The following is a 13,602-nucleotide window of genomic DNA, read 5'->3' on the forward strand; positions in this document are numbered from 1 at the left end:
CAGAGGTTTTGCCCTCCAGCCCCTTCCCCAGCCTGGTTGCCCTTCTCTGCATTCGCTCCAGGACCTCAATGTCCTTCTTATGGTGAGGAGCCCAGAACTGGACCCAGCACTCAAGGTGCGGCCTCACCAATGCTGAGTACAGGGGCACAATCACCTCCCTAGACTTACTGGCCACACTATTTTTGATACAAGCCAGGATGCCATTGGCCTTTCTGGCCACCTGGGCACACTGCTGGCTCATATTCATCCTGCAGTCATCCCTCTCCAGGTGCCAGGTTCCTCTTGTTTCTCGTTATGGGTTTCCTTCATTGGAAAACGGGGCAGCAACCAGCCCTTCCTCGACGCTTTGGGATCTCCCTGTGAGAAATACTGCACAGCAGCTGCTGTACACACGGTGCAACGTGACCTTCTGCAGCTGCACTTGCACCCAGATACAGTGAGCTGAGGGAAAGGGACACAGAGCCCAAAGGAAGAAGACCCCTGAGCAGAAGAGACTCTTACCTGATCTGATTTTTCTGGGACCATTGTGGGCTGCATACGGCTGCATGTTTGATACCTGCACAGAAAAGTGGGAACAGGAAAACAAGAAGTCAACTCCCAGTTGCCACCAGCTCTCGGGTTCTGGGTGATAAAATAGAAACCAACTTTTAATGACAACCATGAGAATAGGAAGATCAACCTCTGGCAAAGGGTTTGAATACCACACACGAGCCTCCCAGAGCTGAAGCAGGGCATTTATTGTGTCTTAAATGTAAGGCTACACATGGCTACACTAGAGATTTCTGGCAAAACTAGATCCTCCTCCAGGCACAGCACAGCTAGCCATTTTCCACAACAAAAAAGGATTTCCCCAAATTCTAGCATCTGCTCCCAAATAATTTCAAACCCCACAGGAAGAGAGAAAATCCTGGCATTCCCTGTGTTGACTTTACATTTCATGTTCCCAGATAAAACAGGATTGCCGACCGAGGCAAAACTCATCAGTGTCAAATAAGAGGAAGATCAAGTCCTTTGAATGGTGCTACAGAACAACCAGCGCTGGGGATCTTTTACCTTCAAGTTACACTGCCAGCACTAGAACTAATGAGACAAGGGGTCCTGTGCCCACCTCCTCACCCAGTCACAAGGCCACTTCTCCCCCAGGGTGGTCTCAGCACCTTGTAGGAGCCCAAGGACACAAGTCGCATCCCCCCGTGACCACCCCACAGCAGGAGGGGACAGTCCCCCATCTCATACAGCACAGCGTTCGGCAGTCATGGGGCAGAGGACACACCTCTTGCCAGGACAGAACCCTGGCTAACAGTTCTTGTAGGACCTCGGATCTGTTACAGACGTAGCCCGTGGGTATGGAAACAAAGCCCCGAAAGATGAACCCCACCAGAGCTGAGGAGCAGCACCATGAGGGCTCATTGGTCCCAGAGGCCACATCCCCCCGAGAGCCGATCCCTCCCTGCTACCTTGACCATGGGACCTAGAGCCTCCCTTCTCCAGCAGCACTCCTGCAATTCCACACGGAAACACCTGGATCCCCTTAACCTCAGTCCCAGTCCCGACCAGCCCACACTCACCACACCGCACAGACAGGTTTGGCTTCCTCTTCCCAACAAATCTAATGAGTTCCCCCAAAGAGAGAGCTCCTCCCGTGGCAGGGAGGGGATTGCCCTCGCTCCTCCAGCTACCAGACGACATCCCCATTGTGTCTTCAGGCCTGGTGAGAATCCCTTAGGGAAGAGTCTGTGCTCCAAGACCTGTCCAGCCCGGAGCCAGCTCTGAGCTACAGAGCCCACTGATGGGTCAATGCCACTCCGGTCCCAAACAAAGAGCTTCACGCCAGCACAGCTTTTTCTATAGAATTTAAATATTTATTGTAATAAAGTAAATAAATATTTATCTTTTTAAATTTAAAAAGACCAAAAAAAGAAAAACAAAAACAACCCCAGGGTGGAGTTCCTGCCTCCAAAATTAAGGGGTAACCAAGTGAAATCAAAACAAAGTTCAACTGCACAGGAACATGGGAGTAGGATGGAACATGGGAGTAGACTGGAGCAGGGGAAGGGATGGAGCACACGAAGAGACTGGAGCAGTGGACAGGGTCAGAGCAGTAGACAAATCAGGAGCAGTGGACAAGGCTGGAGCAGTGGAGAAGGCCAGAGCAGAGGATAAGGGCGGAGCAGTTGACAAGGACAGAGCAGAGGACAAAGCTGGAACATTGGACAAGGCTGGAGCACAGGATGAGGCCAGAGCTCAGGACGACGCTGGAGCAGTGGATGAGGCCAGAGCAGTGAACGAGGCCAGAGCAGAGAACGAGGCCAAAGCAGAGAACAAGGATAGAGCAGAGAATGAGGCCAGAGCAGAGGACAAGGCCAGAGCAAAGGATGAGGCTGGAGTAGAAGACGAAGCCGGAGCAGGGGACGAGGCCAGAGAAGTGGAAAAGGCCAGAACGGTGAACAAGGCCAGAGCAGTGTACAAGGCCAGAGAAGCGGACAAGGCCAGAGCAGTGTACAAGGCCAGAGCAGTGGACAAGGCCACAGACGTGGACCAAACCAGAGCAGTGGACAAGGCCAGAGCAGTGCATGAGACCATAGCAGTGCACAAGGCCAGAGTAGTGAACGAGTCCAGAGCAGTGAACGAGTCCAAAGCAGTGGATGAGGCCGGAGCAGTGGACAAGGTCGCAGCAGCAGAAGGGTCCGGAGCAATGGACGAACCTGGAGCAGAGGATGAGGCCGGAGTAGTGGACAAGGCCAGAGAGGTGGACAAGGCCAGAGCAGTAAACAAGGCCAGAGCAGAGGACAAGGCCAGAGCAGTAGACAAGGCCAGAGCAGTGGACAAGGCCAGGGAAGCAGACCAAGCCAGAGCAGTGGACAAGGCGAGAGCAAGGAACAAGGCTAAAGCAGTGCAAAAGGCCAGAGCAAGGAAAAAGGCTAGAGCAGGTAACGAGGCTGGTTCAGTGGATGAGGCCGGTGCAGTGGATGAGGACGGAGCAGTGGAGGAGGTTGGAACAGTGGACAAGGCTGGAGCAGTGGACGAGGTTGGAACAGTGGATGAGGCTGGAGCAGTTGATGAGGCTGGAGAAGTGGACAAGGTTGGAGCAGTGGACGAGGACAGAGAAGTGGACGAGGCCAGAGCAATCGATGAGGCCGTAGCAGTGGATGAGGTGGAAACAGAAAAATGACTAACCGACCTGAGCGATCCCCTGATAAAAATAGAGCTCGGGGAAGAACAAAAGGAAGTTGAATTTCTCGTAGATACAGGAGCAACTTACTTGGTTTTGAATCAAGCCTTAATGCCTTTGGAGAATATTTATGTGTCAGTGAAGGGTGCAACTGGCCAGGCTGAGAAGGCCTACTTTTGTAAACCTTTAAAATATAAATTGGGTAAACAAATAGGGATCCACAGATTTTTATATATGCCAAATTCTCCAAAGCCCCTCCTTGGTAGGGACTTGTTAGAACAATTGGAAGCAATAATTAAATTTAAACAAGGGGAAATTACTCTGGAAGTAAATGATCACCAATGCGTTCAAGTCATGGGTTTATCCTTAATGGACACTTCTGTAGACAGAGAAATTGACACAAGAGTTGATGATCAAGTGTACCCTGGAGTCTGGGCAACTGATGCACTAGGGCGGGCAAAGAGAGCATCACCAATACTGATCAAATTAAAGGAAGGACAGAGGGCAGTAAGAATCAAACAATACCCATTGAAAATGGAGGACAGGGAAGGAATTGGTCTAATTATAGAACGATTCATAGAACTCGGGCTACTAAGGGAGTGTGAATCGGAATTCAATACACCTATCCTCCCAGTTAGAAAATCCGATGGGTCCTATAGAACAGTCCAAGATTTAAGAGCCATTAACAAAATAACTGAAGACCTATATCCGGTGGTAGCTAATCCTTATACCCTACTAACCACATTAACCCCAGATTTAGCCTGGTTCACAGTCTTGGATTTGAAGGATGCTTTCTTTTGCCTCCCTATACATGAAGCCAGCCAGAAAATTTTCGCATTTGAGTGGGAAAATCCTAAAAGTGGTCAAAAGACCCAGCTTACATTGACGGTGTTGCCACAGGAGTTCAAAAACAGCCCCACACTTTTCGGGAATCAGCTAGCCAAGGGCCTGGAGTCATGGGAACCACCATCAGAGGAAGGGAAAGTTCTACAGTACGTAGATGATCTTCTCATCGCCACTAAAACTGAAGAATCCTGTGTCATCTGGACTGTGAGTCTGTTAAATTTCTTGGGATAGCAGGGGTACTGAGTTTCTAAGAAAAAGGCACAAGTTGTGTTACAACAGGTCACGTACCGAGGGTACGAGATCAGCGCTGGGCAGCGGGTCCTAGGACAAGCTCGGAAAGAGGCCATATGCCACCCCCCCCCGACCACAAACTGTAAAGGAACATTCTTAGGCATGATGGGGTGGTGTCGACTCTGGATATGTGACTATGGACTGCTTGTTAAGCCATTATATTCTTTAATGACAACCAACCAAAAGGATCTCCAGTGGGATGATGAGTCGGATCAAGCTTTTCACCAGCTAAAGACAGCCTTGATTTCAGCACCGGCTCTGGGACTTCCTGATGTAAGTAAGCCATTTTTCTTATTCTCCCATGAAAAACAGGGGATAGCGTTGGGAGTATTGGCACAGGAGTTGGGACCATACAGACGGGCAGTAGCCTACTTCTCCAAGCAACTGGACACTGCGGCAAAAGGATGGCCCAGTTGTTTGAGAGCAGTAGCAGCCGTTATTCTAAACATTCAAGAAGCACAAAAATTCACCCTTGGCTAGAGAATGACTGTCCTAGTATCCCACACGGTATCCGCAGCCCTTGAGGTGAAAGGCGGACATTGGATCTCACCACAGAGATTCCTGAAATATCAAGCTATAGTGGTTGAGCAAGATGATGTCGAGATTGTAACTACAAGCATCATCAACCCAGCTTCATTCCTAGAAGGGAACACTGGAGAACCAGTGAGTCACGATTGTTTGGAAACAATTGAGGCCACATACTCTAGCCGCATGGATCTTGAAGATATTCCCATCGAAGGAGCCGAACACAGGTTCACCGATGAAAGCAGCTACGTGCTAAATGGAAAACATTATTCTGGATATGCTGTCACCACCTCCGAAAAGGTAATAGAATCTGGACCACTACCAGCTGATGTCTCAGCCCAGAAGGCCGAGATTATAGCTCTTACCAGAGCACTGGAAATAGCTCAAGGAAAAGTTATAAACATCTGGACTGACTCTAAATATGTCTTTGGGGTAGTGCAAGCTCATGGGGCAATCTGGAAAGAAAGAGGATTGTTAAGTTCACAGGGAAAAACCATTAAGCATGCAGAAGAAATCTTGAAGCTCTTAAACGCAGTCCTACTCCCTGAAAGGGTGGCAATTATGCACATCAATGCACACCAGAAGGTGGGCACAGAATTGGAAAAAGGGAATGAGCTGGCAGACAGGGAGGCAAAACAAGCAGCCAAAGAAACTGGTACAGTAGAGGGTGTGTTAATACCTGATGGGCAAGTGTCTTTAGAAGGAAAACCAGAATATACGAAAGAAGATCGTAAGCTTATTAATGACATGGGGGGATCATATAATGAGGAAGGGTGGGCTATCACTTCTCGTGGGAGGATGGTGATTCCTTCCTGCATGATATGGTCAGTAGTTCATGAAGAACATAGGAAAAGGCACTGGGGGGCAGAGGCTTTATATAAAGACCTCATTAAAAACATAATAGCACGAAACTTATACACTACAGTCAAACAGGTAACTCAAGAATGTGATCTTTGCCTCCAGACTAATCCCAAAATTGTGAAAGAGTTAAAATTGGGAAAAATTGGAAGAGGGAATTGCCCAGGACAGCATTGGCAAATCGATTCCACAGAATTCCCTAGAAAAGGGACCATGTATATGTTAAGTCTTTTACAGAAAGATCCTTGGAACCACAGTGGACTGGACCTTTTAACAACTTACACGGTGGTCAGGGTTGAGGGACTGATCTCCTGGATTCACCACAGCCGAGTCAAAAGGACCCCGGCAACTCCATGGAAAGTGACTTCAGATAACGAGGGACTGAAACTTAAATTCGTTTAGGCAAATAAGTGCAGAGACAATGTGGGTAACAAGTAAGTGAACCAGAGGTTGGGGTTTGAGCTACCAAAGAAAGTGTAGGTTGGTAACTGATCCAGGCTCAGAATGATCTGTACTAAGTTGAAAATATTAATCTGCTTCAGCATCCTTTCCATAGCTTATAACCAAACGCTTACAGATTGGCCTTGGAACTATGCCCAGGAAGACTTCACTGTGATGGGGGAAAATGTGGTTCGCGGAACAAAAATAGCCACAGTAATCTTTATGGAAGGTGACGTGTATCAAGGGAAATGGAATAAAGATGAAGATGGATTGACACAAATATAGGGAAGAATAGGAGAGAGAATAACAATAGGATGTCAGGCATACCATGAGGAAAAGAAGGCCATGGTCTCAGGAGACACTATGATTGGAATAAGAAGGTTACCAACCTCATATAAAATTGAAGAATCATGTCAAAGAAAATCGATGTGTTGGTTCAACCACACTCTAACTGAACCTGTCATCATAACCTGTCTATGGCAAGAGACAGAAAGGCAGGTAACGCTGTTTAATAGAATAAAAATTGACATATTACCACCATTACCCACCGTAACTGTGAAAACAACTACTGAACATCCTGAGATGCAGTTTAGAGATGGGATGAACTTTGAGCCCAGAGTCTATAAAATTGTCCCATACGTAATCAAAAATGTGGGACAACAACAAGTGGTGTTTAATCCAGAATGGTCCCTTAAAAAGATAGAGCTACAAATGCAAGTTAATGTTTCGGAAATAAAAACATCCTGTTCCCCCTTCTTACCAACCTCATACGAGGGATGGACAACTTGGTTGAGAAGGAGGGGAAATATTTATAGGAATCAGGAAACAAGAGATGTAACCGGAGTATTAGGAACAGGACTTGGGGTGTTAAATTCAATAGATTCAGAAGTAATAATGAATAAATTGGCTGCTACCACAGTAGATATATCAAAACTACAACAACCATTGAGATCTTCATTACTAGCACTAGGAGCACAGCAATGGTTAATGTCAAAAATACTTTCAAGGTGGGAACTAATGAATGTAGAGGATCATCAATTGATTACTGAAACACTAGGTGGACTACAGGACAATGCTGCCTTAGCTATTAGTTGCATCCAAGCCCAGCTATGGATACAATCAGTAGCAGCATCCATAATAAGAGAAGGGGAGGAAGGTATATTTCCCACAGAGATTCGAAAGGTAGTTTGGGACAGTGCTACGGAAATGGAAAGAAAACTCCAATCATGGTGGAGGATGGTCAATTTTACATATAACCCAAACACACAAACAGTTACAGCCTTTGTGTTAACTATACATGATGCAGTAATAATAACCATACAGCCCATAGTGGCCCTTGGGATTAATCATGATGACACTTTGTTGTATCCTTTTGAACACAGGACATGGGCTAGGAGGATTGGCAACAAGTGGCAAACTGTTGACCTTGAATCTTGTATTGTGAAAGAACAGCAAGGTTTTATTTGTGAAAGCAACACCATAATGGCTCAGGATGTTTGTTTAGATACTGATCAAAAGATATGTCAATTTGAGGCCCGACCAAAGGCGAATCTGAAAACAATAATTATATATATAGGAAAAGGGTGTGTATGCTTAAGGACAAAGTGTGACACAATAACCATAGAGGAAACAGTGAAGGAAACGGCACAATACTCGAACTATTGTATCTGTAACTTTACCACTATCATGGGGTGCGATTTTAGGTATTCAGCCCCAATCATCACTCACCAATTTTTAAAATCTGATCTCACTTTATCAAAAACGGTACTCCCTACTCCCATAGGATTGAATATAAAGAATATAAAAAACCTGTTAAAACATGAAGATTTCCAACGTATACTAGAAGAGATCAAAAAGAAAGGACAGGAGACTCTTCTAACTGTCCACCATCATGAAAAAGGGATAAGAAGGATTTTAAAGAAAGTAGAACAAGATGGAAAATATAACTGGTGGGATACTCTATTTGGCTGGTCACCTTCTGCAACGGGAATCCTTAACACCATGTGTCCTGGTTTTGGTCAGGATGGAGTTAAATTCATTTGTAGCAGCGGATGGAATGCTGTGTCTGAGAGTAAAAATAGGAGTAGTGCTGATAACACCCTGATGTTTCTAGTTGCTGTCAGACAGTCAAGGACTTTCTCAGCTCTTCATGAGAAAGGAGGAGCAAAGCCAGGACAGGTGACCCAACTGACCAAAGAGAGTATTCCACGCCAGTTACGTTCTGCCCAGGATATCGGGGGGCTGATGGGAGGAAGGCCGAGGGCGGCTCCGGGACGCGCGGTTCTTGGGGGATGGTCGGGTTCTGGGACGGCTCTGGGTGGCACGGCCTGAGCTGTGGGTTTGGTGAGAAACTGCATTGTGTATCAACAGCTTCATATATTTTTGCTCTAAAGTCCTGTCAGCATTGTTACATTGTATCTTTCTGTTATCTTAGTAAACTATCCTTATCCCAACCCACAGGCCTTTTAGTTTCTTGGTTTTGGGGTTATTTGCCCCTTCCTTTTCCCTTCCCTTGCCTCTCAACCCCTTCTTCCCCCTTCCCCTGCTCTTTTCCTTTAAGGAGCAGGCAGCTGCGTGGATCTCAGCTCTCAGCCAGGGTAAAACCACAACAGTTTTTTTGGCACCCAACGTGGGGCCCGAAATGTTGGGATAACAGTAGATTTGATCCTGACCCGATTGTAATTAAGACAAAGTTGTGATAAGCACTATTGTTTAAGCAGTCTCTGGTCACGATGCTATGATACTTATTCACAAGGCTGTGGTCACAGCTGTAGCAGCAAAACCACTGCATGCTGTATGCAATCCTGGCAGGAGTTTTTACCATCTCGGGGCTGCGTCTCCTGTTTTTGTTCCCTTACTTCATTTTAGTGTATTTTATGATAACAGTCTATGACACAGTAATATTGATGACTGTGAACTTGTGCTAGTATTTGTATGAGATTATGCTGCCCTGTCTATTCTTTGGACAGGGAGGGGTTAATAACAGCAGCTGGTATGGTGGGGGTACAGAAAGAAATAACTATGCTGCTTTCTTTCCCTTTGGGCTAAATACAACAGCTCTGGGAACAGTTTTTGAAAATCTTCAATATCCCTGGGATATTCAAGCTAGCATTTTGCTTTTGGTAGGTTTGGTGCAGATGGTTCAGTTTTTGGTAAATATTAAGCAAAGGTTTATGAATACCACTCAAGAGTGTTCTCCGAGGCCAGATATTCACGAGTGGCAGGGCATGTGGCAGAGTATGGGCAAGTACCTAGGCACTTTCTCATGCCCGATGGTTTGGAGTTTCACCCCTGAACAGTTACAGGACCCTGATAAAGTGGCTGCATATCTGAAAAGAAATTGCCGTAAGTTTCCCAGAGATGCACAGCTTACTGCACTGTGCTGGGCCCTGGCCACTATTTACCAAACACTGCTTGATCGCAGGCAGCACTGTCAGAGGGAAAGGAAGGAAAACAGACCAACAGAGACTGCTGTATACTCTTTGCTGGGTTAGAAACTGGCTGAAGGCTGGGCCCAAACAGCTGTGGTGAATGGAGGTAAATCCAGCTGGCAGCACATCACATGTGGTGTTCTCCAGGGCTCAGTGCTGGGGCCCATCCTCTCTAACATCTTTATTAAGGATCTGGACGAGGGGATTGAGTGCAGCCTCAATAAGTTGGTACATGACACTAATTGCAGAAGGCAGGAAGGCTCTGCAGAGCGACCTGGACAGGCTGGATCAATTGGCAGAGGCTTTATGGGGCTTGGTCATGAGCTTTGCTCACAATAACAACAGGCAGGGTTACAGTCCTGGAGCAGTGACTGGAGAGCTCCCTAGAAGTACAGGATATGGGGGTGTCAGCTGAACATGAGCCAGCGCTGTGCCCAGGTGGCCAAGAAGGCCAGCGGCATCCAGGCCTGGATCAGGAATAGTGTGACTGCCAGGAGTAGGGAAGAGATTGTTCCATTATACTCAGCTGTGGTGAGGCCACACCTTGAGTACTGTGTCCAGTTTTGAGCCCCTTGCTAAAAGAAGGACGTTGAGATGCTGGATTGTGTCCAGAGACTGGCAGAGTAGACAGTGAAAGGTTTGCAGCACAAGTCCTGTGAGGATCAACTGAGGGAACTGGGGCGTTTTAGTCTTCAGGATGCTGAGGGAGACCTTATCACTCTCTACAAGGACCTGCAAGAAGGATATAGAGAGGTGCAGGTTGGCCTCTTATCTCAGATAACAAGCGATAGGATGACAGGGAATGGCTTGAAATTATACCAGGGCAGATTTAGGTTAGAGATCAGGAAGAATTTCTTTATGGAAAGGGTATTCAGCTATTGGAACAGGCTGCCCAGGGACGTGGTGGAGTAGCCATCCCTGGAAGTATTACAAAGGTGTGCAGATGTTGTGCTTGATGACATGGTCTGGAGGTGCACTAGGCAGGGTTAGGCTGTGGTTGGACTTTGTAAAAGGTTCTGTGACTTTATGTTTCTTACACTTCAAGGAAATTCCTGTTCTGTCATGGTGGGAAAGCACTGCCATTTCAGACAAGTAGTCAAGTGATTCAGTTGATGAAAATGTTAAATATTTAATAAATGTCAGGAGAAATTTTAAGAAAGAAAAATCTGTGCACCTTCTCAGGCAGACGTGATGCAAAGAGAGCACAGCCCATCCTTACCCAGCGTGTGGGTCATACTGTGTCAGCAATGGGATGAATGTGGACCCTCATATTCCAGTTTAAATAAACTAGAAGCAAACAAAGAAACAGGAACTAAAACCCATACTGAATAGAGACAGGTCCTAATGTGAGTTACAAGGTCAGTGATAAGCAGAAGATGAGCAGTTCGTTGTTGCTTAGAAACATCCAGTCATCTGTTTCAACATGGCATCCTTGAGCTCCTGGTTCCTCATGCTGTAGATGAGGGGGTTCACTGCTGGTGGAACCACGGAGTAAAGAAATGATACTACCAGGTCCAGAAATAGAGAGGAGATGGAGGGAGGCTTCAGGTAGGCAAAGAAGGAAGTGATAATAAACAGGGAGACCACGGCCAGGTGAGGGAGGCAGGTGGAAAAGGCTTTGTGCCGTCCCTGCTGCGAGGGGATCCTCAGCACGGCCCTGAAGATCTGCACATAGGACACCACAATGAACACAAAACACCCAAAACCTAAACAGACACTGACCACAATGAGTCCAGTTTCCCTGAGGTAGGCATCTGAGCAGGAGAGCTTGAGGATCGGGGGGATTTCACAGAAGAACTGGTCAACAGCATTGCCCTTGCAGAGGGGCAGTGAAAATGTATTGGCTGTGTGCAGCACAGAATAGAGAAACCCACTGCCCCAGGCAGCTGCTGCCTTGTGGACACAAGCTCTGCTGCCCAGGAGGGTCCCGTAGTGCAGGGGGTGGCAGATGGCAACGTAGCGGTCATAGGCCATGACAGTGAGAAGAAAATACTCTGTGGAGAGCAAAAATAAAAAGAAAAGTTGTTGAGCCACACATCCTGTGTAGGAAATGGCCCTGGTGTCCCACAAGGAATTGGCCATGGATTTGGGAACAGTGGTGGAGATGAAGCCAAGGTCAGTAACAGAGAGGTTGAGGAGGAAGAAGTACATGGGGGTGTGGAGGTGGTTGTCATAGGCTATGGTGATGATGATGAGGCCATTGCCCAGGAGAGCAGCCAGGTAGATGCCCAGGAAGAGGCAGAAGTGCAGGAGCTGCAGTTCCCTTGTGTCTGCAAAGACCAGAAGGAGAAACTGGCTGATGGAGCTGCTGCTGTTGGACATCTGCTGCTGTCAAGTGTGGGGACCTGTCCAAGGAGGAAAAAGGTAGTGAGAAGTTAGGGAACTCTACTTTGAGCAAAACAGTTTCCAATTCACATTAACTCCCTGTATTCAGGAAGCCTTTTGTCAGGTCCCTTATGGGAGGTCTGCTTTGTGCTGGCTTGAGTGTGCCACTGCTGGGAGGAGGGTCAGCTGTGGGCTCATGAGAACTCAGTCCTGCCTGGCAGCAGTCAGTAAATAGAAGGAAGGTGTGATCTCAGACTAAATCCACTGTGGATAGCAAAGAGCATTTCAGCACTGTCACTCCAATTTCACTGAAGGCAGAGCAGAGCTTTGGAGCTTTGATTTTCTCCAGACTGAGAGCTGAGGAATCCAGTCTCGCAGGGCAGAGCTCCAAAGCCCTCCTGCAGTCTCATCCTACCCAAGGAGGATCCCAGCTCCCCGCTAACTCTGGGTGAGGAGTCTGTACTTCGTGGCAGAAACCAGGGGGTGGATGTCAGAAAGTGTCAGGGAGGTCCCAAATCCCCACTGCCAGGGCATTGCTGGGAGCAGCTCCTCCCTGACTGACAGTGTCTCTGCTGCCTGGAGCTGAGGTGTGATCTCAGACCAAATCCCCAGTGGATAGGATGGAGCTGAGGAGTGTTTCTCCTGTCAGAACTCCCTGACATTGCTGCTGCAGTGCCAGTGAAACCTTCCCCTGAGTGCAGAGTAGGGAGAGCTGCTCTGTCCATCAGTGCTGGTCTCAGCTGCCCTGTGCTGGACACTCTGTGATCACACCCTGCTCTTCTCTGCAGAAGAAACTGGACCCCACAGAGAGCTGAGGAATCCAGTCTTACAGGGCAGAGCTCCAAAGCCCTCCTGCAGTCTCATCCTACCCAAGGAGGATCTCAGCTCCCTGCTCCCTGACAGGGACACACAGGGCTCAGTGCAGCTGCCCACACACAGGTGATGAGTGGCATTGCCACGACCTCTGTGCCGAGATGTCTCCTGCATGGGGCTTCTCTCTGGGGCACAAGAGTCCCTGGGAGAGCGGAGCCATTGTGGGAGGCAGCTGCAGCCCAGCAGGAGCTGCCTGGAAAACCTCAGTCCTAAAGATGGGGGTCCTGAAGTGAGGGTCAGCTCAGTGCCAGCCCCACCAATGGACGTGCTCAAAGCTCCAGGTAATGGTGGGACAAAGGCAGCAAGGACAGGAGGGGATACAGCAGGAAATGCTGCAGCAAAAGCTTTAGGCTCAGGAACAGACAGAAAGGCACTCAGGGGTTTCTCCTCACTGCTGGTTTGGCTGGCAAGGAGAAGACTCAGCCTGAAACCCTGTAACTCTGGGTGCAGAGTCTGTGCTGGGTGGCAGAAACCAGAGGGTGGGTGTCGGGAAGTGTCAGGGAGGTCCCAAATTCCCACTGCCAGGGCATTGCTGGGAGCAGCTCCTACTCCCTCCCTGACAATGCCCCTGCTGCCTGGAGCTGTCCCTGCACCTGCTTCTCTTTGCCCATCTCACCTCCTACTCTGTGCTCACAGACCTCATCCAACCTGCCCTGTGCTCAGCTCTGCTCTGCAGACCCCTCCTGGCATCAGGCCACTGCCCCAGGGAACCTCTGTGTGTGCAGGGCTCAGCCCAGGCTCCAACATCTTCATGAGAATCAAGTTTTCACTGCATATTCTCAAGGGGAGAAATAAGTTCTCATCTACCACACTCAGCACAGCCCACAGGAGAGGAAAAGT

At 48.0% G+C, this 13,602-nt stretch overlaps 1 protein-coding gene across 1 annotated transcript; it reads right to left on the reverse strand.

Annotated features, from left to right (window-relative positions):
• Positions 1 to 10,959: 10,959 nt before the first annotated feature.
• On the reverse strand, positions 10,960 to 11,886 carry LOC311200854 (olfactory receptor 14A16-like; the record flags this gene model as incomplete). Its single annotated transcript, XM_084275159.1, has 1 exon — positions 10,960 to 11,886. One exon carries the CDS (start codon positions 11,884 to 11,886, stop codon positions 10,960 to 10,962), a length of 927 nt encoding a protein of 308 aa, XP_084131285.1.
• Positions 11,887 to 13,602: the final 1,716 nt, after the last annotated feature.

Source organism: Gallinula chloropus (genome assembly GCF_964237585.1).
Source record: "Gallinula chloropus genome assembly, chromosome: 25".
In the NCBI taxonomy this organism is placed as follows: domain Eukaryota; kingdom Metazoa; phylum Chordata; class Aves; order Gruiformes; family Rallidae; genus Gallinula; species Gallinula chloropus.